The sequence below is a fragment of the Mytilus galloprovincialis genome, chromosome 14 (genome assembly GCF_965363235.1).
Source record: "Mytilus galloprovincialis chromosome 14, xbMytGall1.hap1.1, whole genome shotgun sequence".
NCBI lineage: Eukaryota > Metazoa > Mollusca > Bivalvia > Mytilida > Mytilidae > Mytilus > Mytilus galloprovincialis.
In genome coordinates, this window is record NC_134851.1 from 33,784,222 (window position 1) to 33,810,982 (window position 26,761).

General features: G+C 31.2%; 1 protein-coding gene and 1 long non-coding RNA gene across 3 annotated transcripts; one reads left to right on the top strand and one right to left on the bottom strand.

The window, feature by feature from the left end:
- Nucleotides 1-12,126: 12,126 nt before the first annotated feature.
- Nucleotides 12,127-13,429, top strand: LOC143058272 (uncharacterized). The gene is made up of 3 exons (XR_012972977.1): nucleotides 12,127-12,310; nucleotides 12,668-12,746; nucleotides 13,311-13,429. It is a non-coding gene; the product is annotated as an uncharacterized LOC143058272 (long non-coding RNA).
- A 7,003-nt stretch (nucleotides 13,430-20,432) lies between these two features.
- Nucleotides 20,433-25,289, bottom strand: LOC143058903 (uncharacterized). 2 transcript variants are annotated; one of them, XM_076232377.1, is made up of 6 exons: nucleotides 25,244-25,289; nucleotides 24,532-24,570; nucleotides 23,685-24,017; nucleotides 23,480-23,518; nucleotides 22,299-22,598; nucleotides 20,433-21,464 (listed from the first exon to the last, which is right to left on the bottom strand). In XM_076232377.1, exons 1-6 carry the CDS (start codon nucleotides 25,266-25,268, stop codon nucleotides 20,854-20,856), a joined length of 1,347 nt encoding a protein of 448 aa, XP_076088492.1. In that variant the 5' UTR covers nucleotides 25,269-25,289; the 3' UTR covers nucleotides 20,433-20,853. The 2 variants fall into 2 exon arrangements, with proteins under 2 accessions (XP_076088492.1, XP_076088493.1); XM_076232378.1 differs by lacking the exon at nucleotides 23,480-23,518.
- Nucleotides 25,290-26,761: the final 1,472 nt, after the last annotated feature.

Genomic DNA, 26,761 nt, shown 5'->3' on the forward strand with positions numbered 1-26,761 from the left:
AAAAAGTAAATAAACAAGATGGAGGAAAATAAATCGTTACATATATTTCTTTCGCCAAACTCTTTCGCAAATGACGAATTTTTATCGCCACAATTATTATTGCGGAAACCCTGGATATATATTATAATGCAGACTTACCTCAATACAAGTCCAAGAACATAAATGACATGTTATTACCTGTTAGTTTTTATAATATTTTTAATGGAATGTAAAAATTATAAATACATGAAATATGTCCCTGTAAATTATGTCAGGAAATAGGAAATCAATCGTCAAAACAATCAAATTGTTTAATGGTCTATATAATATTAAGTTTATTGTTTAAATCCTGAATGAATAAATATGATACATTGTTATTCATCATTTGAATTATACAGGAAGTTACATAAATATGGCCAGGTGTTGTCATATACAAAATGTGTTCATGTTTTTCTCCAATACCAAAGAAGGAATAGAATTAAACTATAAATAAAAATACCAAATACAAAGGCTAATTCTAAAAGGGGAGAGTCAATAAATAAGCATCAACAAAAATATCAAGCTTCAAGGCAAATGCAAACTAGAGGTTCCGCTGAACATGTATTGCTAAATATTTCTTTAAGCAAAAAGAAAAATCACAAAAGTACTCAACTTAGAGGAAAATCAATTCGGAAAGTCCATAATCACATGGTAAAATCAAATAACAAAACGCATCAAAAACGAATAAACAAGAACTGTCATATTCCTGACTTGGTGAATGCATTTTCAAATGTAGGAAATGGTGGATTAAACCTGGTTTTATAGAGCTAACCCTCTCACTTTGATGACAGTCTCATCACATTCCGTTATATTTACAACGATGCGTTAACTAAACAGACACAAATAAATAGTCAACATATGGATACAGCCGTCATCATCGTCTAACAATTTTAAAAGAAACAATTAAACAGAACACAAAAACATCTATCTACAAACACATTCATTGATTTGCGTGTCTGACGTCAAAATGTTTTATAAGTCACATATATTTGTCGTTTAATGTACATACAAACAATATTAAAATTTTACATAGGCAATGTTAGCATACAGGGTTAAAAAAAAGTATGTAAGAATAAATTTCTGAAATAGACCGAGATTTAAAATAGTCCAAAAGTTATATAGAATTTATAAGAATCCACCAATAGTTTATTCCACTACGCAATTGAATGATTTTGACGTTTGTGGTTCAACGTATGTTGTAATTCATAATAGAAATATTTCATAATGACATAAAATAGCACAATATCATACTAATGTACATAGTCACGTTATAAGAACCAAAGAAAAATACAAAAAGTCGCATATACAAAACACACCACCAAAAAATAAAAGACAATATAAACACATTGACGGGATGTACAAGTACCGAGCCACGTTAAACGGATATCACATAAAACAATCCAACAGTAAAAGTGAGATTATTAATAGAACAAAGACAAATGAAAGAACAATAGAACACGCTGTTTAGATGATAAACAACATCAGTACGCAGAATATATACATCAAGACCATCATGTATTATTTGTGAAGTTGATACGGAATATTTATCAACAATGAACCTTTTTAGAAAACGGAAGAGACGTTTTTTGACATACCCCTGGTTCATGAACTTTCTATACTCAGACACTGATGACGTTTTACAAAGTCTGAGTAGGAATTGCAAGCTCTTGAATATCAAATAAGTTGGGAAATATACATTCAATTTGCAGGTGAAGTTGGTATATTGCTACTTAGGTGGGGGAAATTTATAATTTCAAAATTAAAATCGTCTCGTTTGTCATAGGTTCTGGTACTGAGATGACTGTGTAAATCAAATTCGAGATATAAGTCTAAAAATGAGGCGGAGGAAGCCATGTCTGTTGTTTCTTTTTAGTTTTGGGGGATATATTAGTGGAACCCAATCAGAAAAGTTCGGATTGTTTATGGAAAGAACCTCACCAATATATCTGAAAGTGATATTAAATAATCTGGCAACTTTGATCCTTTTGTTTTTGACAAGTGTCTGGAGGAACATATGAAAATAAGAAGAGGTCGACAAGAAGAGGCGCACAGTTTGTTTCCATAGGAATGCCGACAATTTGTTGGAAAAGTCTACCTCCAAACTCAACAAATATGTTGTCGATAAGACACTCCAGCATACTGACCACTTGTTCTTCTGTGTAGTATGTTTTACCTTTTTTGTTTGTCACTACTTTACGAAATATGCCTTATGAAATCCCAAAGAAATAAATTTATAGTGTATGCTACCATCTGTATGTTGAAAGGCATTGTGGATTATTTCTTTTAGGCTATTTTTCAATTTCACATGGGGAATGGTGGTATACAGGGTTGAAAAATCAAAAGTTTTGATAGAACTAATTTCAGAAAAAGACCGAGATTTAAAATTGTCTAGAAGTTTTTTAGAATTTTTAAGAATCTACATATGGTTAATACCACTACGCGAGTAAACAGTTTTACAGTATTTCTGAAGACCCTCTTTCACTGCGGACAGAATTTTAGTCAATATAATGGCAAATTCTTTATTGGAACATGAAGATGAACCAGCGATATACCGTTGTTTGTACGGAATTTTATGAAGCTTTGGTATCCAATACAAACAAGGTAAGTCCTCCGATTTGGTGTTCAATGTAATGTTTATTGAAGCCATGAAGGACTTATTATTTGCTAAAATTTCATCCTTGTCAAATGATATTTCTTTGTATGTGGGATTACCTGAGTGCTCCTTTATACCCAATTTTTTTACAAGACATTCGTAGTAATACGATTTACATACAAAGACAATGAAAACAATCTCTTTTTCGTTAATCTTTAAAATCTGATATTTGTTTCGTTTAAAGTTTCTTTCAATCTCTTAAAAAGTTTGCTAAAAATAAAAAATAAATAAAAAAAAAACATCGTCAAATAAGGGTAATCACTCCAACAAAGAGTCTACTAATGATTTCGGCAAGATTTCTGGATCTTGGTTTGCTGTTTAAGGTGGTACCTAACACCTTCACTAAAATAAATCTGGCTATTTTAATTTTCATAAAATCTCGACAAAGTTTACTTTGACCATTTGACAAAAGTATAAAAATTTCAAAAAATTTGAACCAACTATTTTATCAGAAAAATTACACTGGTTATATAGCATTTTGACAAACACTGATTTTGATCATTGGGAAGCTTAATTTTCCCTTTACAACACAATGTAATTAAAACTTTTAGATGACTTTACAGAGTTATCCCCCTGTAGTGTTAGGTACCACCTTAATTTTTACCACGACAAGTGTTTTACTATCTTTTAAAGTTGTCAATTGAAAATAATAGGCAAACACATTGAATGCTACATACCCAATCCATTAATTAGGAAATTTAATAAGGAGTCGATTGATGATTTCGGCAATTTCCCCTTATTTGCATACCTTGTCTTGTGAATCTTTTTTGCTTTTTGAATCTATTTTGATTTACAAAATCTGAGTCATTCATTTTCATTAAAGAGATATAACCCCAATATTGCCCAAAGGGCGGTTTCGGCTATGAGACAAAATTGTAGATCTTGTCTCGATGAATATTCAAACGTCCTTTCCATGATCTTGATATCTATATTTCTAACGGGAAACTTTATACAAAAATGTACGATCAAATAGATAATTTTGAATATCCTTTTTTAATGAATGTGTTAGATTTAGATGTTGGCTTTGCATCATAGTTTGGGGTTTATCTATCTCAAATTGATCGATTGGTTCTTGTCTTTAAAAAACAATTTGTTTTTTACAAAATTAATCACTGTATTACAAAAAAGTTTATACATCAGTAATTTCAATATCCCAAATTTTCCAAACGTTTACTAAGTTTTATCATCGCTGCAAGGGCATCATTCGACAAATGCAGACGAGTACGCTCCGGTATTGCACATCCAATTTGTTTTGGTAAGTATTAGCTGTCTTTATAAGCCTTCACCTGACTCATCGTACAGAAAATCTATCCGGCACCGTTTGTTACCGGCCTGTTTCTTTGTTACCTTTGTTTTGTATTCAACTTGTATTATGTTTCAAGGAAGAAGTAGTATATTTTGCATTGTTAAGGGGTAGCAAAATTAAACTTAAATGCTCATATACCAGTTAATGAAAGTTATTTACTTATAGTTTAAAAACACTTTTTATTCACTTCTCTTCAGTCGGGATTTTTTTTTCTAAAGAAATTAAAGAATTTTATCATTTTATAAAAAAAACAACAACATGTCAAGTAAAATATGAATGTCGTACACATTTTAGACTTTTAAAATAAAACCTCGGAAGTAAGCAATGAATAAACAGATTTCAGAGGTAAGTAAGGTAAGTAGGCTAGCTTTTGATTTTCGTTATGGGAGATATGGAAAAGGGTGTTAAAATTAATTCAAAATAAAAATGAAGCTTTCTTTGTTAAAAGAAATGTATTCCATTCCTCCTTGATTGCACGTTTGATCTCATATATATGATAAAGTGTCCGTGTATCATATGAAAAGTGTCTGTGAAAAAAACCGTGAATATACTCTTTTTCTACAACTCTGCTGGTGGTAGAGTCGTATAATATTCCATACAAAGCACATGTCTGTCGTTATTCACCTCAATATTTTTAATCAAACAAGGGAGGGTTGGGATACCGTAATATTTTGTAATTATTCTTTATTCACTCATGTTTTTTTTTATCCGAAAACAACACATTGACTTGTATTCTAAAACTAATTGTTGCCACGATACGGGTTATGTACTTTAGGTAAAATGTATGATGAAATGACACTTAACCCCTAACGGATACATATTCTAATAGAGTGCTTGATTTTCATATGATGAAAACAACTCTTTCAATCAGTTTGTTTGGAGTCTGAAGTTTGAAAATTTTACTTAGCCATGGCATTTTGACGCCCCTGTGGTATATTGAACCCCTTGCTATAGACCTCTTATCAAAATAAAATTATAGCAAATCTAACTGTTGGTAATAAAACTCCAATAAAAAGTTGGAATGTATTTTACATGCTTGAAAAGATGTTTTTAAAATTTTACTAAGCTATGGTATTTTGACCCCCTACTCTAGCATCGGACGCGGACTTCTGTTTTACTGTGAGTTCTACTGTTTATTTATTCAACATTGGACATATGTTTAGTAGAAGGGTGGATATCTCACAAAACATGTATAACCTTGTCGCGGAAATGCGCCTGTACCAGGTCATGAACCTCTATTCTTTTTCAGTCTTGGGTGTTGTGTTAGATGCACACAGAAGCCTGATGCCGGGTGCGAGATTATTTCACTCCATCAAAAACCTACTGGTAGCTTTGGACTGCTAACTGCTTCTTTATTAGGTTGTTGTCTCTATGACTCTCGTTTTAATTCTCTTTTATACATTTAAAGATTTATTTTGAAGGAGTTTCTGCAGCACAATTCATTTCGTAGATGATAGTGCTGTACAGACACTTGCATTTGTAGGCAAAGTTAATACCTTAATCTTCGTTTTTAATTTACCCTTCATCTACCTTCTTAAATGCATAAAAACTTTAATAGACAAATCAGATGTACATGTAAAGAAAAGCAGCATTATAAAAGTGTAGGTCTACTTTCCAATTATGCACTGGTTTCTTGTTCCTCTCCAGCTGGCACATGGTCATCTCGAGATAAACTGTGTAGTTTTTATTATTTATTTTACTATTAGATATATGGCCTCGATATGCATATTTTGTGCCTGTTCTAAGTAGGTTGTATGTAAATTTGTTTGATGTGTTGTTCTTTTTTTTTTACGGATTTGTCTGCTTTTTGTGAGTTGTATTGTGTGCTAATCCTGTTATTCTGTTAGTTTCTTTTATATGTCCTCTTCGGATCTTCTACCTCTATTTTGTAATTGCAAGATACACGGATAAGCAACATATGAAAATACTAACGTTCTTAATAGAATAAAACGATTATACAATTCATGAGCTTTACAATGTTGTAAACACTTATTTGCCTGAGACATCTTTACACATTCTTCCAATAGCAATAGCAATAATAATGGATGGACACTTATATACTAATTCACATGTTTTTCATTATTTCTCTGTTTTAATAAAAAGCTTCAAATTTATTCATGTCACTCATGTCAAGGAAATCGGAAATCAACAATATAAACAATTGAATTTTTGAATGAGCTAACATCCTATCAAATATGTGCGTGTTTATATGTTTTAAAAAAAAATTAAAACTGTAGTGCACTATATAACAGGAAAGTGTTGACTATATATATATAAAGTTGATGTTCATAATAAACCTTGTCACTTTTTGTCCGCCGTTACTAGACATCCCAACAGTTCCCGTAAGATTTTAACGTAACAATAGAAAGTATCTGACGCCACGATGGAAAAAGTGATACATATTCTAATAGAATGCTTTATATTCATGTAATTCTATGATAACTATTAAACCTCCGTTTGTTAGATTCCAATATTATGCAAGACTCAAAACTAATATCAAAATGAATCGCATGAAATTTTAACATTTCTTAACATTTCTTTTATTTTTGCCGTATTGCTTTTTTTAAATTGAATTTGCTTTTCATGAGTATGTAAAATAAAGCACTTGCAAATTTACCGACACAGAACTGCTCCGAAGAACGAGAGGCCGTTAGGTCTGGATTTTGATTATGCTGTAAGATAAGAGCTTTTTAAACAATAGTTGGTGATCATTTTACAGGAGGTTAACATGTTCGACGTCAATTAAGGCGGTATTTTATATAGGTTAGTTTAGTTCACTAGTGCAACCCAATTTATGTTCATAAAATTCTCATGTCAATCATATTTTATAATTTGCTTTTCTATGCGATATATAAATTGAAAGAGAAATGGCAAAATAAGTATGAATGTCTTATAAATATTGACACACAATCTGTTCAAATCACAGGCAAAACGTTACATGATCAAGTTAATCAGTAAATTTCCGGTTCTGTATAATTTATACTATTACACGAGAAGACCTCATTTTGTGTGTCGCTTCCTCTTCATTCCACAATAAATTAATCAGCATGCTTCTGTGTTCTATAGGTAACAGGTATAGTCGCTATTGTCACCCATTCGTATGACTATTCAGTTTGGGTTATTTAGGGAGAAAAACGAAAATAAAGGGGTTCGAATATTGATTCCGTCACCAAACCGACTTTTTATGCCAGACATGACTACCGGTTTTAACTTTGAGAACCAATCGTATGATATCGTGGTTTTATATCGGAAGAACCACTACTATTGTACCTCGGGTTTAACTTTCACATAATTTGCATAGGTACAATTAATAAAGACTTTATATGATATAGCAGTGATCGCCATGGAGAAAAAACCAAAACAGACAATAGAAAATTATATACACTTAAATATTTATAATATAGACACGTATGCGCATAGTATACAGAAACGTAAAAATAATGTAATATAACATAAAACAAAGTAATACCGGACTTTGAAAAAAGAGAGGGCTTTAAAATATTGTCCTGTCTCCATGTATCTTTATGACTTAAAATGCCCGCGATTTCGCTTTAAGTCAAACAGGACTTTAAACTTGCACATACATTTCATACAATCCCCTTCCCTTTCCTGAATGTGACCTACCGAATTAGACTATTTACCGGATTTGTTATCACATAAGCAACACGACGGGTGCCGCATGTGGAGCAGGATCTGCTTACCCTTCCGGAGCACCTGAGATCACCCCTAGTTTTTGGTGGGGTTCGTGTTGTTTATTCTTTAGTTTTCTATGTTGTGTCATGTGTACTATTGTTTTTCTGTTTGTCTTTTTCATTTATAGCCATGGCGTTGTCAGTTTGTTTTAGGTTTATGAGTTTGACTGTCCCTTTGGTATCTTTCGTCCCTCTTTCATAAGTGTACTCGGGGACAGGACAATAATTATTGCGTTGATAAATACTCTCCATATAATATAGCAGTGATCGCCTAGGAGAGGATATTGATAGTTAATAGCAAATACACTTTATTGATAGTATAAGCATGTCCATAGTATATGGAATTTAACAGAGAAAAAATGACGGATTTTAAAAACAAGAGAGAGGGCTTAAAATATTTCCAAGTACATATGCATTTTGATACCTTTTCTGAAATTCTCCAGATATGAAATCTTTTACAAATCTCTCCCTACAACAGCTGTTATACTTTCAATCAAGCTCTATATGCCCGCGATTTTGCGGGTGTGTTCAAGTAATTATGATTTTCCTTCGGAAAATCTTATTAAAGAAGTTCTTGCGAATCTATTATTGTTTGAAGATAACAAAATTACCAAACACTATTTTGAATATAAAACTTTTGTCATCTGTCTTTTCGGTATGTTTTTTTTATTGCATATACTATTTGTTGTCAACATGTCTGCTCTATGGTCGGTTTGTTGTCGCTATGACACATTCCCCATTTCCATTCCCCATTTAATAATTGTTAACCATAATCGCAGAGTAGATCCCTAATATTGGTTAAAATCCGGAGTATACGTATGAATTGTAAAATATGAAATAAAAGGGGATACATTTAGTATATTGAGGTTCTACATAGCCAATCAGCATAATTTTCCTTAAAAGTTGATACGCTTTTTATCCAGTTAAGATATCTAATAACACAGTCACATGATATTCTTAAATCAATTTAGATAGAAATCAAATTTAAAGGGCTCAATATGCACAATTCGTTTCAAATGAGGAGCAATTGTAACAGCTTTTCCTCTTGAAGCCATATTTGTTCACATAATTTATATGGTTGAAATTTACTATACATAAACGGCAGATATTTTGTTTTGTTGACACTCTTTGCATCAAGTGAAAATATTTAATGACGCACATGAAATTTTTAATCCAAATTTGGTTTAATATATTTTAAATAACTTGGGTGAAATTGCCCAATTTACTTCAAGTAAGAAGGGAAATTGTAGCATTTTCGGGCGAAGGTGGCATTTTTCTTTCTTCTTCTGCGGATATAGTAAACCTGGATGTCTATACTAGCTCGTTTCTAAGCTAAAACATTTTCACAGATGTGGTTATCTTTTTACGGTTGATTCCTTTTCCATTATTTATCATATAGTGTAATGATGTCCCTGCATACAGATTTTTGTTAACGTACTATTTCTGTGTTCTGCATTTTGAGGCACTTAAGGGATACTGACCCAGTTTTGACAATTTCTAATTTTATTTTGAATAGAAACGTATAAAAACCTAGTTAATTCTTTTGTGTTCATAAGTAAAATGTACATTTATGGACACCTAAAGAAACCATCATTACTTTAAAGTCACAGTTGAAAATGCATAATTTACAGCGTGATGTCAATTTCCTTTTTAAAATACAGCGTACACACACTTTTGAAATTTCAATCATTATAACAGAATAACTGCTACCTCACCATGTGTTCCCCTTATTAAAAGACTGATGTGCTTCAGAAAAAAAACCAAGCAAAATGTACAATATGGTCAAATATAATGCGCTGCAATGAGATACAGCATGAAAAGAATGACATCTTATATTTTAATATCACAAATACAACATTTACGTATGTCGAAGCGGACGAAACACGTTTATGTATGTTTGGCTGTTTCCTTTCCACCCAATGTGGAACATGTATGATCATTACATTTACATGTTTTATAAGTTTAAAAACTAATAGCTAGCAAGATAATTTATATGATATTGTAATAACAATGTATAATAAAATGTTCATAAGCAGTTGAGATAAATACATTTTATTGGAATAAACATTTTGTTTACAAACGTTAAACGCATTTTGTGCTAATAAGAAGATGACTTTGTTAAAAACGCACGTAGAGTATTAATGTTCAAGAGAGGCAAAAGAACATTAAAACTCATAAATTTACAATAATCTGACAACACCTTAAAAAAAAACACCTAAAAACAACAGTACACAAAACAGACCTTCGCGAAATAAAGACTGAGCGATACTTTCTCTATCAAAATTTTTGTGTGATTGCAGGTCCCTGATAAGCCGAAGACGAAAGGTCATATTCTGGGGAAAATGTGACGGAATTGTTATAACGACAATTTTAGCATATACGTAATTATCTATGAAAAGGATATTCCATAAGCATGATAAGGGTCAGTCAACTCGGGATTGCGTATGTAAAATAATGAAAAAAACCAGCTGTGGAATATCGTATAAACTAGGAGATGTATAATTGATTTTCCTGTTTAAATTGTTGACCTATAAATATTTATTTTTCTCAATTTGTGTCTTGGATAGAGAGTTGTCTAATTGACACTTATACCACATCTTTACTTTTTTTTCTAAAAAGTACAATGCATGTCGTGCTCATTAATCGAAAATAAAATGTCAATGCCATGGCTAAAAAGAAAAAAAAGACAACTGATGGTGATCTCAGGTTTCGGAAAAGATAAGCAGATCCTGGTCCACAAGTGGCGCCCCTAGTATTACTCGTGCTATCATAAATCCGGTAAACATTCTAATTTTTGACCTACCGTATTAGACTATTTACCGTATATAAAAAAAAACCATCACAGGACCAAATGTGATGCATGATCTGCTTGCATTTCCAAAGCACCTGATTTTACATAATCACTGACCATTTCAAAAATTATTTTACAAATTCCATAATATGATTTCAGGGATTATTTAAGGATCCTTTGTCTGATAAAAAGAATTATATAGACAAATTAGCATTGTTTTCTTTCATATTCCTTGCCAGATAAAACAATTTTGCTTTTAACGCAAAGAGGAAACTAGTACAGGTTTCGAGATAAGTTGAAGACTTCAAAATAATTAATATTATAATTCCCTTTATAGCGATAATAATATTGTTTGTTTATTAAAAGCCAGCGTCAAATTGACATTCAAATCCACGGAGCATGTTATTTGTGGTACATATAAATCAAATGGTGAAGAAGATAATGGAACATCTGTTTTGTGGGTTTTGATTTTTTAGTTTTTGTTTAAATGAACAAGAAATTCAAACTGAGAGAACTTATGCATCTAAATGTATAGAAAAACAGCAGAACTAAACATTGATATATAGAATCAATTTTAGAGAAAGCTTGCATTTGGTGTAATATTCTCATAGTAATTCCACAGGATAAAAAAGGAAAAGGAAACCCAAAAAAAACATAATGGCAATTGTTCACAAAAAAGTATGAAAAGGATATCGCCTGTCCACAAAACATGGTATCTTACTCAAACAAGTTCGATGTTGCTAATTCCCCTTTTTTGAAGGTACCTTCAGATGTTTTTAATGAAAACTTTATTTCTCTTAGGCGGGTGAAACATCTGGTTCGATTTTTTTTCTTTAAATGTTGATAAAGACAGATGTAAAGCAAATAATTTTAATATATTGTGTCCACTTTTTTATTATATAAATTATGCCTTACATTTTAAAATATCGGGGTTATCATTTTAATAAATTGTGGTAAACGTTTGTAATGATGTTTTAATAAGGTTTTATCATGTTTATAGAATAGTTTATTTGACTTTTATTCATTTTCTTTATGAATAAAACCATTTCTTTTTTTCATTTTTTTTGTATAATCCCTGATATCTTTTCTAGTGAGTATACATAATCCCTGAAAATTTTAGTGAATATATATAATCCCTGAACAAGCAAGTGATTTTAGGGATTCTACATAATCACTGATTATACAAATTCACTGTAACATACTTGTTTATGCATTCGAACAGTTTTCTTCTGATCGTCACTGGTTAGTCTTGTGTGGACAAACCGCACGTCTGATATATTAAATTTTAAACCTAGTACCTTTTGTTAGCTATTATTTGTGTGTTTTTCTGTCCCAGTTATTTGTATTGTAGTCCTGTCATGTAACGTTGTCATTTGAATGTTATATTTAACATTGCCATAAATCAAATATCTCAAAAAAGAGCTCCATTACCTATCAATATGTTTAGCTTATTTTGATCTTTTAGGTGTAATACCACCAAATCATGGTACGTCACATCAAGTTGCATACGAAAGTAGGCTTAAAAAAATATTCCCTTGAAATTGACAGTTGTAGAAAATTAACCCTGCATTTCAATGCACTTAAATTTTTCTGAGTCGTAAATATGTATGTTGGGTGTCTAAAAGTATCATTCTTTTTTTATTTGATGGTCTTATAAAATGTTTTGGAACGTTAAGGTTACATAGTTACCAAAGCAGGTAACCAGTAAATAACAGTGTAAAAATTGGGTTGTCTACCCTCGGCGGTGGTTACTTTCTTATATGCAATGAAATGTAGTGTGAAATTTTCACTGTATCACTGGAAAGGATTGAACTTTACACATGCAAAGTATTTCTTTGGTTGAAATAAAGGTAAATACTGTACGATTTTTTTAAAAGTGCCAATTTAACAAAGACTAATAGGGAAAAATCAATGGTGGTATTACACCTATTTAGGGAAACTAAATGTGCACTCGTGACCCTATTGTACTTTCATTTTTAAAAGTTATTAATAAACCAGTTCATACATTGTAAACATGGACTATTCGGAATGGATTTAGACACAGAAAGTACGTTTGAGGTAAAATTGCATTGAAATGGGGGTTTACGGGTGTTTTCTTAGTCAAATGGGTGGACAGACGAAGCTGTATTTAGATTACCGTGTTAAATTTTAAATTACCCTTACAGTTTTTGTTTTGTTTATACAACATGTGAATTTTTTTATTTCAGTGTTAACCATGTTCTGAAGAGCATTCTGTTGAAAAATCTTATATGTGAATTGGTCTGCAGATGACACTTCAGCATTAAAGTATGTATCAACTATCATCATGTTTTTTTTTTTGTTTTGGCCGCAAAAGTTTACAATTTGCCATTGTGCCGTCTACATTTTGCACAGACAATAACTCATCTGAACACTTATTTTTCCTGGATTTATACACATCAGAATCCAGTCTCACATACTTAAACTTTATAATTCTTACCAATTATTTTTTGTACCAGCATTCCAAGGGACATAACCCTTTTTAAAAACATTTTGAGGTATTTTTTTATTACTCTTTCTCTCCATTTTCTAATGTAAAATACAAGAAAGTGGACTTTTTGTGTAAATCTATTAAAAATATACTGTTATGAGTAAATAAAAAGACTTTGATACAAATAGCAATAAATGATTGACTGAAAGTGAACCGTTATTTCTCACACTAGGGGAACAGACCAAAAACTCAAGTTACACATAAGGGCTTATAGAAACTTCCGTGTAGACTGTTAACATTTATAGAGACAGTTCTTTCAGCTAAAACACTTTAATTATTGATTTAACATTACATTTATTTCATTTTTGTGGGAAAATAATCACATTTGTTTTATTTTTTAGACAAAAGATATCAAGTTTTGATGAAAAAGGAAGGAAGGAGGAAAAATGGACCAAAACAGACCAAAACAGACCTTCAAATGAACTCTAAAAGGTGCAATAAAATTGTTTATCATCTTAAAGTTGTCTTTTGTATTCTATTTAATTGTTTGAATGCATATATCATGAGTTTATGATCAGATATTAGTCAACACTGCATTTTATAATGATACACTGAAATTAGGATTTTTCGAAGAAATTGGACTGAAATTGCCGTAGGATATGGCCTTACATTATAGTGATTTTCTCTGAAACTGTAGTTCTGACTGAGACAAAACTTGACAGTTATGCTTGAAATAACTTGCAATTGGAGGGGAAAAAATTGCATTAAGTTTATTTGACATTTAGATGTTCTTTAGGTGTAATACCACCAAATCATGGTACGTCACATCCGGTTGCATACGAAAGTAGGCCTAAAAAAATGTTCCCTTGAATTTTACAGTTGTAGAAAGCATCATTCTTTTTTTATTTGATGGTCTTATAAAATATTTTGGAACGTTAAGGTTACATAGTTACCAAAGCAGGTAACCAGTAAATAACAGTGTAAAAATTGGGTTGTCTACCCTCGGCGGTGGTTACTTTCTTATATGCAATGAAATGTAGTGTGAAATTTTCACTGTATCACTGGAAAGGATTGAACTTTACACATGCAAAGTATTTCTTTGGTTGAAATAAAGGTAAATACTGTACGATTTTTTTAAAAGTGCCAATTTAACAAAGACTAATAGGGAAAAATCAATGGTGGTATTACACCTTAACTGATACTCTTTAGCGGAAGTTTCAATTTTGAATTCTTGATTTAATTTTATCTTTAGTTAGATCACCCAAGTACATCCTTCAGACAAAATTGGAATGTACATGATTCTGTGAGACACAACTTAACTTGATTGTTTCTGGTTGTTTCATTTTGATAATGTCCGTAGGAACACCATGTATTCGAATTTTGTAATTGTGTCATGTGTTGCTGATAAAAATTTATATAGATTCAATATTGGTAACGTACCTCTGATGAACATTGTCTACCTTTTTAGGTTTTATTAGAAATTGTATATTTGAAAAGTATTATAAAACCCAAAGTGGTTTCATTACAACTCTCCATCGTAAATGGAAACACAAGTTACTACCATTTTAAAACCAGGTGAGCAGAATCTTTCCATTTCAAATGTAAATTAATTTTTGTATTCCGTTAAAGAAATAATCATACTTGCTGACTTTAATTGAACAGTTTATAAACTTTAAAGATTGATAAGATATTTAGCTTTAAAATCTGTACCACAAAAATGTACAAAACTGAATTTTGGAAAGATAACTTATTTCTGAGAATTTCGTTTCTAATGAGGTTGTTATTCTGTATTCATACTTGCTTACACCGCCGTAATTTTTTCTCTGATGGATATATGTTTCAGCTACCTTGTTGATTTTCGTGCAAAATTTTCTTGCTTGATATAGCAAAAACAGTGAAACATTAACCTTTTAAGACCCTAAGTGTATTACAAAGGTATCCTTCCCAGCCTGTACTACATCCATGCAGACATTGTCCTGTCTCATGATGACACAAATTTTCTTTACATTTCAAACAAGTCTCATTACAATTAGTTCCATATTTACCAACTTCACATTCTGTCATTATATATAAATAATAGAGTAAAATTAATGTTTCTGGTGGATTTATTTACAGATGAAGTATTTTAAAACTGTTATAATAACTAATTATAACTAACGAGTGTCTAAATATAGATTTATCTATAGACCTTGTATACGTTTTGTTTTACAATTCCTATTTATAAATACATAACTAAATGACGCTACCATAAACAAACAAGCCATATTATAAAAAACAACACTTTTTTCAACTTCTTATATACTAGTCCTTTTCACCAATGAAATATAAATGTGTATGCATTAATATTCTCAAGTCAACATTTGTATAAGAATCGCAAACGGTAACATCAAACTATTATCTCCAACAAAATAAATAAATAATGTTTTATGCATGTTTTACCTCATATAGAAGTTATATTTATTACTTACTTTGTTGACATGCCTTTCCAATCCAACCATCATATTAATGAGTACATTTGCCTGTTGGTTTGTCACAGGGCTCCAGATTCTGATAGTGGCGTTCATACAGATAATCAAGGTCAAATCTACCGTCAGGACATTCTAAAATCATGAAGATGACAATTTCTATCAAGACTTAGAAGATACATATGTGTTATTGCAACAAGTGCTGTACATGTAGACGAAGTTGACTGCCAAAATGTATCTTTTTTTAGATAAACAAATGTTAAAAAAGTGACAGTGTTCTATATATAAAAGATTTTGAAGACATTGTCCAAATTTTGTTTCATTCAATGAAGATTTGACAAGCGTTGCAATCTTGACAAAAGAATTATAAAAGTTGCTTGAGTTTCTTGTAAATTTGTTCTTATTTTTAAGACTTTTCCAGTTTTATAGTTTTGACCAGGAGACTGTTCACGACAGTTCGAATATTGAAATTTTCAACTATAAGCTGATCGGCACTACTGGAATTTTGAATTTTAAACTACTTTCAGCGAGACTTGTCTTCAACAAAGTTGTTTTGCCATACCATACTTTCTCTCATTAATGCATGTTGATCTCTCGTGGATATTTGTCTCAGTTGTCTAGTTGATAATCATATCACAACTTCAAGTGATCCTGTCCGTTGCAAATGTATCACTGATACATTTTAAAGTTACTGATCATTGACAGATTTGATCGGGAATAATATATTAAACACCACTTTCTTCACTAGGGTAAACATCAGATATAGTTTCTTATATAAAAAAAAATATTTAAAAAATTATATGGGTATATGTATCAAACCACCGTATCATAATCGCTTGAATCACATTAGCTGGTCTCGGGTAAATATATTTTTTTATTGGGTCATTAATATTTTTGCTACATTTGTTTTTCTCTCTAAGTTATTCAATACAATAAGTATTTAAGGACAATAATAATTTATGTAGCTAGTACAAATAAAAATAATTCTTTCAATATTATTTTCAGTGATTCCAAAATGTGTTTCGGCCGAAGAAAATGTTTTCTTTTAGATACATTTGTACACGTTACTTCACCTGCTTGTGTAACAAATGTCACATATCCAGCCAGCATAGCATCCCTTCAGACATTTCCCTGTCTCATGATCACACACATGTTCTTTACATTTCAAACAAGTCTTGCTTGTTTCAAATGCTATTCGATTTTGAAGTCTGAACCAAATTTCTATTTATCCAAATGTTTTGATGACTTACTCAACCATATTATTTAGTTTAGCCAATGTCATATCACTTAATATAATATGTGGAACGCATCTATCCCATCGAATTGGAGATAAAGGATACTACAGATACAGTTAAGTCGGCTTCATATCTTGACTTACATCTAGAAATTGACAATGAGGGTTGGTTGAAAACAAAAATTTACGACAAAAGAGATGATTTCAGCTTTCCAATTGTGAACTTTCCATTTCTAAGTAGCAACATTCCAGCAGCACCTGCATACGGGGTATATATCTCCCAATTGATACGATATTCCCGTGCTTGCATTTCCTATCATGATTTTCTTGAAAGAGGGTTACTGCTCACAAGGAAGCTATTAAACCAAGAGTTCCAAATGGTGAAGTTAAAATCATCCCTTCGTAAATTTTACGGACGCCATCACGAGTTGGTTGACCGTTATGGAATAACCGTTTCACAAATGATATCGGATATGTTCCTTACGTCGTAACTACAATCCCCTTCCCTTTCATGAATGTGACCTACCGAATTAGACTATTTACCGGATTTGTAATCACATAAGCAACACGACGGGTGCCACATGTGGAGCAGGATCTGCTTACCCTTCCGGAGCACCTGAGATCACCCCTAGTTTTTGGTGGGGTTCGTGTTGTTTATTCTTTAGGTTTCTATGTTGTGTCATGTGTACTGTTGTTTTTCTGTTTGTCTTCTTTCATTTTTAGCCATGGCGTTGTCAGTTTGTTTTAGATTTATGAGTTTGACTGTCCCTTTGGTATCTTTCGTCCCTCTTTTAATAGTCAATGAAATGATGCATGTAAAAAAAACGTTTGTACATATTTTTACAAACGGTATTCTAACTTATAGCTTGCCTTTTTCGGTTTTGTATGAACAAAATAACACTACCAACATGTACAATAACTTGCGTATTAACTAATTAACGATGTACACAAGCCAGTGGATACACTTTTTTAATCTAGCTTTTCTGCTTATATGTATGTGTGCAACTATTGATTAGCCATGTTTTATAGTATTTTTGTTTCGTCAATTTATACTGGAAATTACTATGTATTATCACCAACAATGACAATCAAATGACACCAAATAGACAAATACAAGTATTGTTGATGATGATAATGATATTTCGACGTATTGCATACATTGTTATATCACCTTTCCATGCTTACCTGCAACTACTACTACCAGAAGCAGGCCCTGTATATACAGTCATGTCATACCGTAACAAAAGTAAACACCAGTATTTTTCTTTTTTCGTTTATGTTGTAATTCAGTAATTTCTAAAAACCAAACAGTCCCAGATGAAAATGTCTACATTTATTATTTTTCGAAATCATCTTAAACCTCATCCGGTTGTCTTTCTCATCAAGCATGGTCTTTATATTTAACTTTTTAGGAGACCAAACCTTATTTGTTGAGCGGTAATATCAGGTTAATAACGTAGCATACGACAGTAAGCCAATTAGAACTAAAATACAATGCTATTTTTATTTGGTTACTGAAATCGAAATGAAAAACGGCATGTATGGGTAGTCTATGTAAAGTGAAAATTTTCTTAGGGTGTCATAAATCTCACCGAATGTCGATTTATCTCTCTGGGCACTCCAACTTCCCTCACAAATAAAAGTTAACTGCCTTGAAATAGCCTAATAGTGCTGAAAGTATCAAATCAATCAAACAATTAATCAAGTCCAAAAGACCTTAACTTATATTGTAGTTCGAACCATAATGCAAATCAATCAAATACCGTACTTATGTATCAGGCCGTGTTCACATTGTCCTAAACTCGGTGTTGTGTTAGTGTAACTCAAACGTAAACTAAACACAATTACGTTCCCATTGATTAAACTCAATGTTTACATGTATTTAAATCATGTGTTGTCTACATGCAGTCGATCAAATTGGGGATCAGAATATTTTTCAAGGAAAAACCCCTCCCCCTCCCCAACTGCTCGAAAAAGTTATCTGAAAAACTAGCATTCGGTTCAACGTGATGAACATTTAAATGACATATAGTGTGAACAAATCTCATGTACAGGTAATTAAACAAGGTGAATAAATGTGAACAAATTTAATGTGAAACCAGTGTACATTTCATTAAACTAATTGTAAACATGTTTACTGTACATAGCGTTTGGTTTGATCACGGCCTAATTCGGATGAGTACGATGTAGTGATTGATTTGATGAATTAAAATTAGAACGATTACCTGATAAGCTTGTAAGAATGTATTTATTTTTATGATAGACGATTTGTTGGATACAAGAGCAATCAAAAAATGTATCAATACTTTCAATTTAAACAACCTTTTTCAAAATCTTCTTTTTTTTTTCAAAATTTTGAAATCTATTTCTATCAATTTGTTAAAGGAAATCGGAAATCAACTATTGAAACAATATAATTGTTTAATATCCTCTTGAACATTTTTAATATTTCCGTGTACAACGTTTTTTTTCAAACCTAATTTTATTGATGACTATGGTACTATGTATTCAACCATTTGTAATTCAAAGGAGTGGTTGATGGATTGATTGGTTCGTATAATCGCCAAAACCTAGCACTAGCTATATCCAAAATATTAGTTATTTCGTTTTTGCAGCTTTTATTAGTGTATGAAGATGTAGTGCTTGGAGAAAACCACAGATCTTCGGTCGGTTAACTGAACATCTTATGTCAATTATGATTTGAGTTCAGCGTACCTGACACGTGCGAAGCTCAAACTCACATGATCTGCGTACAACATAACTACAAAAAATTGACGGGAATACTAGTTTAAGCATATAAGAAATTGAATGGTCACTGAAAAAGCAATCAATGTTGTCTTGCGTACTTGAAAATAAAATCGGTTTTCATACAAAGAAATTTGCAGTAGAAGAATCCTATCCTCAAGAAAGAAGATTAATGCGTTCGTTATTCTAAGGAAACCTGCATTTCATTAATCAACCCAATGCAAAACCTAAATTAAGAAAAGAAAAAAATACACGAAAAAAAAAATTATTAAACATAAACTGATTTCTTAGAATCGGTAAAATACAAATTTTGAGCAAATTTAGTTTTCCTGTCTAGAAAAAAAGTTTCAAGAAATATTATGACAAACATAGCTTTTATCTAGCTATATCTTACTTGCCTGGATCATTGAATATATGGCTCTGCAATCAGCAATTGAATACACACGTTTGGTGCTGATTCACTGATTACTCAGCATGCTTGCATTAAGAACAAGACTAGATTGTTCATATTCAAATAGTTTCCTCGTGTCCACCGATAAGATTTATTTTCTAAGATCACTTTAACAATCACCAACGAAAAAAGGCAATAAGAGGAAATAGTGTACATTTGCAGAAATTTTATTTTTAAACACGTCAATAAGGTGTCTGATAAAATACAGAAATTTTCCTGAAGAGCCTGATAAAATACAGAAATTTTCCTGAAGAGCCTGATAAAATGCAGAAATTTTTCCTGAAGAGCCTGATAAAATGCAGAAATTTTTCCTAAAGAGCCTGATAAAATGCAGAACTTTTTCCTGAAGAGCCTGATAAAATGCTGAAATTTTTCCTTCAGAGCCTGAGAAAATGCTGAAATTTTACCTTTTTGCACGTAAATTAGGAGCCCGATAAAATGTGTTACAAGGTATTCAAATGGCACGCTACCTATATTTTACATTGAATAAAATCATCAATTTCAACTAAATAATAGAAACCTTTTTCCCAGTACACTCATATGGATTCCATCCTTCAGTAGGTTCTGATTAAGGAATTTTAGGAGTCCATAATATGTTTATGCCAATTCAACTTTTAAGAAGTAGATATTGCATGTCGTGTTTCAACATACATGTTTTTATTATTATAAACCATACCAACGAGAAAACATGGTACAATGTAAACTTAAAGGTGAATTAAAAAAGCAGTGAAGTCCGTAAAATTGACAAAATTAAACGGTTAACTTTATTTACCAACATGTAAAATAAAAACAGATGTCCTATTCCTGTCTTGGTTCATTCATTTTTCCAAGTAAATGATCGGTAATTAATCATTTCAACTTCAAATTATATGTACGACACACAAAAAACTAATATTAAATATTTGTAGTTTAACTTGCTCCTGTAGAGTAATATATACATATATTAATATATAACATAGTGTGTAATCATTCCTGTAAATACAATTAAGTTCCACACGATCAACGAAACAATTCCTATTTGTCTTTTCTTATGCTCCACGCCTACGAATCTATGGAAATTCATTATTTTCTGTATCGAGGACTTCATATATCGACTCATGGTTCATGTCAATGTCTTTAATATTTTTGTAAATAATAACCCAAGGATCTCTTTCTTTGTCATTTTGAGTGGCATGTTCAATGTTGTTAGTTTGTATATCTTTTTGAAAAACTGTTGTGTTTTGATACCTATCTGACGTTATGATTCGATATGGATTTATTTCACTATTTTCATGGTCAATCGTTTGATAAGGATTTTCATAATCGTTTTCATTTAACAGTAAATTTGATAGACTCCGTACCGAGCTTTTAGAAGAGGTAGCTTTCTGAAAAGAAGATGTAATGCTGTCGGTACCTTGCTCAGATAATATGTAGACGCTTGATTCTGTTTCTTGTAAATAGTTTTGCACGCCTTGGATACTCGCACTGTTTATGTTGATATCATTAATAGGTTGAATATCATAGTATTGACTTTCTTGCGGATTTTCTGAATTTGTCTTTCGAGTCAGTAAGCAATGCATATTCAAGCACATGCTGAGTATAAGAATTCCTCCCAACAAAATACTGATTATCTGCCAGACAATATAATGATATTTTTCGGAGTTGTAGCTGCAGTTTATAGCTATAAAGAAAAAATTGGAATTCAAAATATTTCCTCTCAACACAATAAACATTTTGCTCATGATTTGTACAAATCTTAATCATTTATATATACAATAACCTATTCCGTTTCTGCAAGAAAGAGTGTTGTAATAGTAAACTCGTGATACATTGTAAGATATTTGAAAATGGTAAATCTGCTCCATTAGGTAAAGCGACCTCAAATAATAGAAGAACATTTTAATTATTTTATATGGTCGACAATGATCTTGATTAACGATCAAATATTAACCACATATTACAGAGAAAAAAACCTTGTATAGATGATAATTACAATGCACGACGCTGTGAATTATTGCGAGTATTTGTGTTACGCTAATAGACATCTGCAATAACTTAGCTTTCAACACGTGGCTTTATTAACTTAAAGTTTATGAATGCATAAAAATCTCATGACCAATATAACTTATTGTCATCGATAACATGTTTTTAACATCCTTGAACGATTTTTGTCTAAAATAATGAATAATGTATGTCCAAGATATGATGTTCTCTTCTCTCTTTTTATAAATTGCCTGTTGTCAACTTTGTTATTACAAAACACAAAATCAACGTATGTTATACATGCGTTAAAAGTTCAAATAACTTTCAATTCTAGAATTATGTACATAAACATTACAAACATAATACCACCGAATACATATAGAGAACTGGTTATCGCAACATGAAAAAAAAGAAGAAAGAAAAATCTTGAAACAATTAGAATTCCTGATAATATTCTTAAATGAAATAATCAACTATTGACTTTATTTTTTTTTATGAAAAACATGTCACCAAAGAAAGTTATTATGCCTACCTTCCATTTCTACACAAAATAAATGTGTGTAATTACTTTGCCCAACGACATTGTCAGCATACATCCGTATATAATACTTTTTCGCGAATAGAACGTGGTTAAGTGTGTATTTCAATTCTTGGTCAATAGTGAAGTTTGATTGCGATAATGGACCTACAACTTCCCATTCAGATCTTGTTTCCGGTCTATATTCAATATAAAACCGTTGTGGATGTCCTCCGTCAAATCCCGGCTGCCAATAAACAACGATAGTGGTAGAATTGAAAACTGCTGAGAAGTTCTTAGGAGACTCCGGAAGATCTGAATAAAGACAAATAATAACAGGATCTTAACAAAAAAAGTGATTCAAAAATTCAAAAATATACATCGGAAACAAATTTTTGTCAATCACAAAATGCAACCGACCAAAAAAAAAACGAGAAAATTATCGAATTAAGACAGTGTAAAGAATGTACATACGCTAGATATCGTTTCATTTGGTACTGTTCCGATACAATGATGACGTATATTGCATGATCGCCATCCACATTTGTTGAAAAGTATGTATAAATGAGAGTATCGCTAATCACTGCATTTAAATGTAACCTATCAGTTGACAGGAGCAAATATTATAAAAGGCACGTTCAAACTGAAAAGTTGAAATCAACTGACTACGCCATGGCGAAAAAAGAAAAAAACAAACATATTATTAACAGTGCACACATCACAACAACAAAAAGACTACTGACTGAGCAACACGAACACCTCACCCCCTCAAAACAAAAATGCCACTCCCATTTCTGATATCCGTAGTTCAGTGGTTATATATGGGCCATGTCTGTCATATTTGTTTTCATAAATCTGCCTACCCTCAAGGATCATCTCAAATTTCCCTCATTGAATAGGCCTCAACTCATTAAATTGATATAAAACTGCAAAACATCTTTCAAAACACAAACCGGAGTGGCAAGATATTTATACATCCCATACGTTAATCCCTAATCATTTTTTGTCATTTAAAGTGCGGAGTTTTACGAAAAATTAAGATTTGTCTACATCTATTGTCTATGTATATTCTACATAGATATCCGAAGCTTTTTTGGCACACATTTTCATTTTTTTTTATAATCAAAGCTGTACATCTTCGTTATTGATTTTGTTTGACCTACCAATTATTTTTATTATTATTTAGGGTACTTTACCTGAAATGTATTGCGGACAATCAGTATCTGTAGTAAATTCTGTAAAAAGTTTAAGTAATTGAAGTTATTTATTTCGATAGGTCACATTTTTTAGAATAATTGTTCAATATCGTTAACATTTTCTATAGATAGTTAAAACCTAAAAATGGTTTAATTCGTTGCAGATAATTTGTCAGAAAATGTATGCTATGTTAATTTACCTTACCCGTTACAACTACGTTATATTCATCTATGTTAATTGTGTCCGAGATGATATACTGACACATGTATGAACCACCGTCATCTGGCAAAACGTTGGTAATCTTTAGATTGCACTTGTGAACATCATATCCACCTAACACCATGTATTTTGACTTGTTTAAACGTGGGTTCAATTCTGTTCCATGTGAATATGGTATGTAAGGGCTAAGAAAAGTAGGTAGGTGCTTATTTGGACCAATCCATTGGCTATTGGTTTTGTCGAAGCAGGTACAGTTTAATATCAAACTATCACTAGACTGAACAATCACTGGATGTAGAGTCTTGATACAGGGCTTGTCTATATTAACAAATTGAAATTGTAATTTCAAATAAAATACACTTTCTATTATAACTCAAGGAATATATTCATATCATTATATAAAACTCACATTATGTGTGTTTGTTTGCGTGCCAATTATTTCATCATTTATGTATGCTATGTATAATTGTTATATCTGGTAATTAGCAACCTCAACTAATAATATTGTTTTAAAGCTTTTATGAAAACGGTTTCCATATGTGTAAGTGGTAGCTTGAATAACATGGAATAACAATAACATAGACATTTGTTAGTTCAGTATCAGGGTACAATGGACTTCAACTGGACTATTACAAAGGCTAATTATTTGTTATGAACATTGGCGTAATACTATTGGATGTGACATCAAACACGTTTGACGTTGCTTTACCATTACAATTAATCATATCTATTTCTAAACAAAGTTGTGTTCTCTTTTTTATCTTCTAATGGTACAATCATATAAATGACTTTGATTTTAATTATTTAACATGTGTTCTGCCAAATACATTACCCAGATTATATTTTGGACAATCTGTATCCATAGTGAATCCTGAGAAAAAAGATGCAAAAATGTCATTTAAAGAATTTGAATTATGTTCATAACACACTTTTAAAATTCATAATTGTTAGTTTCCAAAATCGAGGAGAAATATACAAAAAGTATATATTACAACGCATACGTAATAGAAAAATAAAACAGTCCCAAAAAACGCAATATAGAAAATAAAGAATGAGCAACCTGGAACCAACTATTCAGATTTCCAAAAAGTTTCTGTATACCATATTTTCAATACTTATATTTAAATGAAACACAGAAGAATCAATTTTTCAGTATTATGAATCTATTGCATAAAGAACCATTAGACAAGATGTTCTTTTTTTGTTTGTTTACAATATGTTTTCAGTGTGTTGAAATCTCTGTTAAATGATTCACTATGCCCCTGGACCATATGACATTTTGAAACATGACATAATCAAAAGAAATTGATGCGTTTTTTTTCTCCCGTCACACCTGTACATAAAATTAGTATTACAGATATCATGAAAAGTCTGGATTAATAAAGTATGTATATGGTAGATGATGATGACGATGAAAATAATGATGATGATTATGATGAAATAGTTGTGCGCTTCATGAACTTAATAGGAAATATTAATACAGCGTATTACCTAATATGACAAACAAACGCTTTACTTAATAATTTGTATTTACAAAATCTCACCTATAACTGCCACTTTAAGAAGCATGACTTTTATATACTGGCTTTCCATACCTAAATATATATTATACATGAATGTGTGACTACCAATACGATCTCCATGGTAATGAAGGTAGCTAGTCTACGATTCTATGGCAAGAATAGCATAATTGGTGTGGTTTTGTAAAAAGAAAGAAGGTAGTTCCTGTATAGCATTCTTAATTGATAGATGATAACTTTCATTAGAAACAGAATATAATGTACAATACATCAAAGCTAAACTATCATCAAGAATTTCAACTCAGTATGATTAGACAATGAAAATGAACATAGAAAATATCATGGCAGGTAACATATGTGGTTCTATCTTACATTGTTTAAGAAAATGATTGTGTATGTTATATAATCGCCTAAAATTCACAATATTTACCATTCTTTAATACTTTCGAATAAACTTCAATTGTTATCAATCAGTTTAGTTCCATCGTCCTGTATGTCCACAAAGTTGTGGATTCGTCTTTTAATCCCTAATTGGGTGTGAGGCTTATAGGCTTCCAATGGAAATGCTGTACACATGTCGTTCAAAGTTATAGAAACAAACATTAAGAATTAGTACTTAAATCATATGAGGGTAACACTAAATCTTTTTTTTTACTTTAGCAGGAATTGTTTGCTCACCTAGATTATTTAGAACTTGTCATGTTATTTTAAGGATTTGTCAAAATTATCAACACTACATATATTTGTTTATATAACATGTATAAAGATAATGTATAAGGTTAGTGTACCACACATATTGTGTACTGAAATTTAAACGATGCGCATTTGAAATATCAAATGCAACATTTGTACGAAATAGTAGTACAATAAATGATATGTTTAAAGATTTATAACAGTTACTTACTTTAAAAGTTTGTAAATAGTCTTTTTTTTAAAAAAATATGTTAATAAAATGCTACAAATCTATTTCTATCATTATTGCAAAGGAAATCGGAAATCAGCTATTGAAACAATTATATTGTTTAATGACACATTGCCCCTATCAACTATTTCCGTGTTCATATGTTTTACGCCAGATTTAACCACTCTTTACATGCTATATTTGATTATTTGTATTCAGTATGAAAGTATAAAAAATGACAGCAAAATTAGGGTTTTGTATATGCTTATAAAATTTATAATATAATTGGGTTAATATGAATCTATTAAAAACTTTCTGCTTTTTAATGTTCTACTAATGTTCATATACTGCCTTAGCCGTATTTGTACATTATGTTGAAATTGTAGGGCTTTAATGCTCTTACAAAAATGAAAATATCTCTTTATTAAACATGAATCTGAAGCGTGATTCTGTGTTTACCTTCGTAAACATAATTTTAATCGTTTACCATCATGTCAAGTGCTGTTGCATAACGTTTCTCACGTATCCTCTATTCGTAGGATACATGTATGTTCTGCTGTTTCAAATTGAATTATGCAGTTGTATAAGTTGCATTATCATCTCCTGATCTCTTTCTTAAAAAAATAACGATTAATTCCTGA

Excerpts from the sequence above, each read along its gene's own strand:
- LOC143058903 (XM_076232377.1), bottom strand. The coding sequence starts at position 25,268 with ATGCTTCTTAAAGTGGCAGTTATAG. Across the intron at positions 24,571-25,243 it reads TCTTAAAGTGGCAGTTATAG|GATTCACTATGGATACAGAT; the intron begins GTGAGATTTTGT and ends CTTTTTTCTCAG. Across the intron at positions 21,465-22,298 it reads ATTTTGTGTAGAAATGGAAG|CTATAAACTGCAGCTACAAC; the intron begins GTAGGCATAATA and ends TTTTCTTTATAG.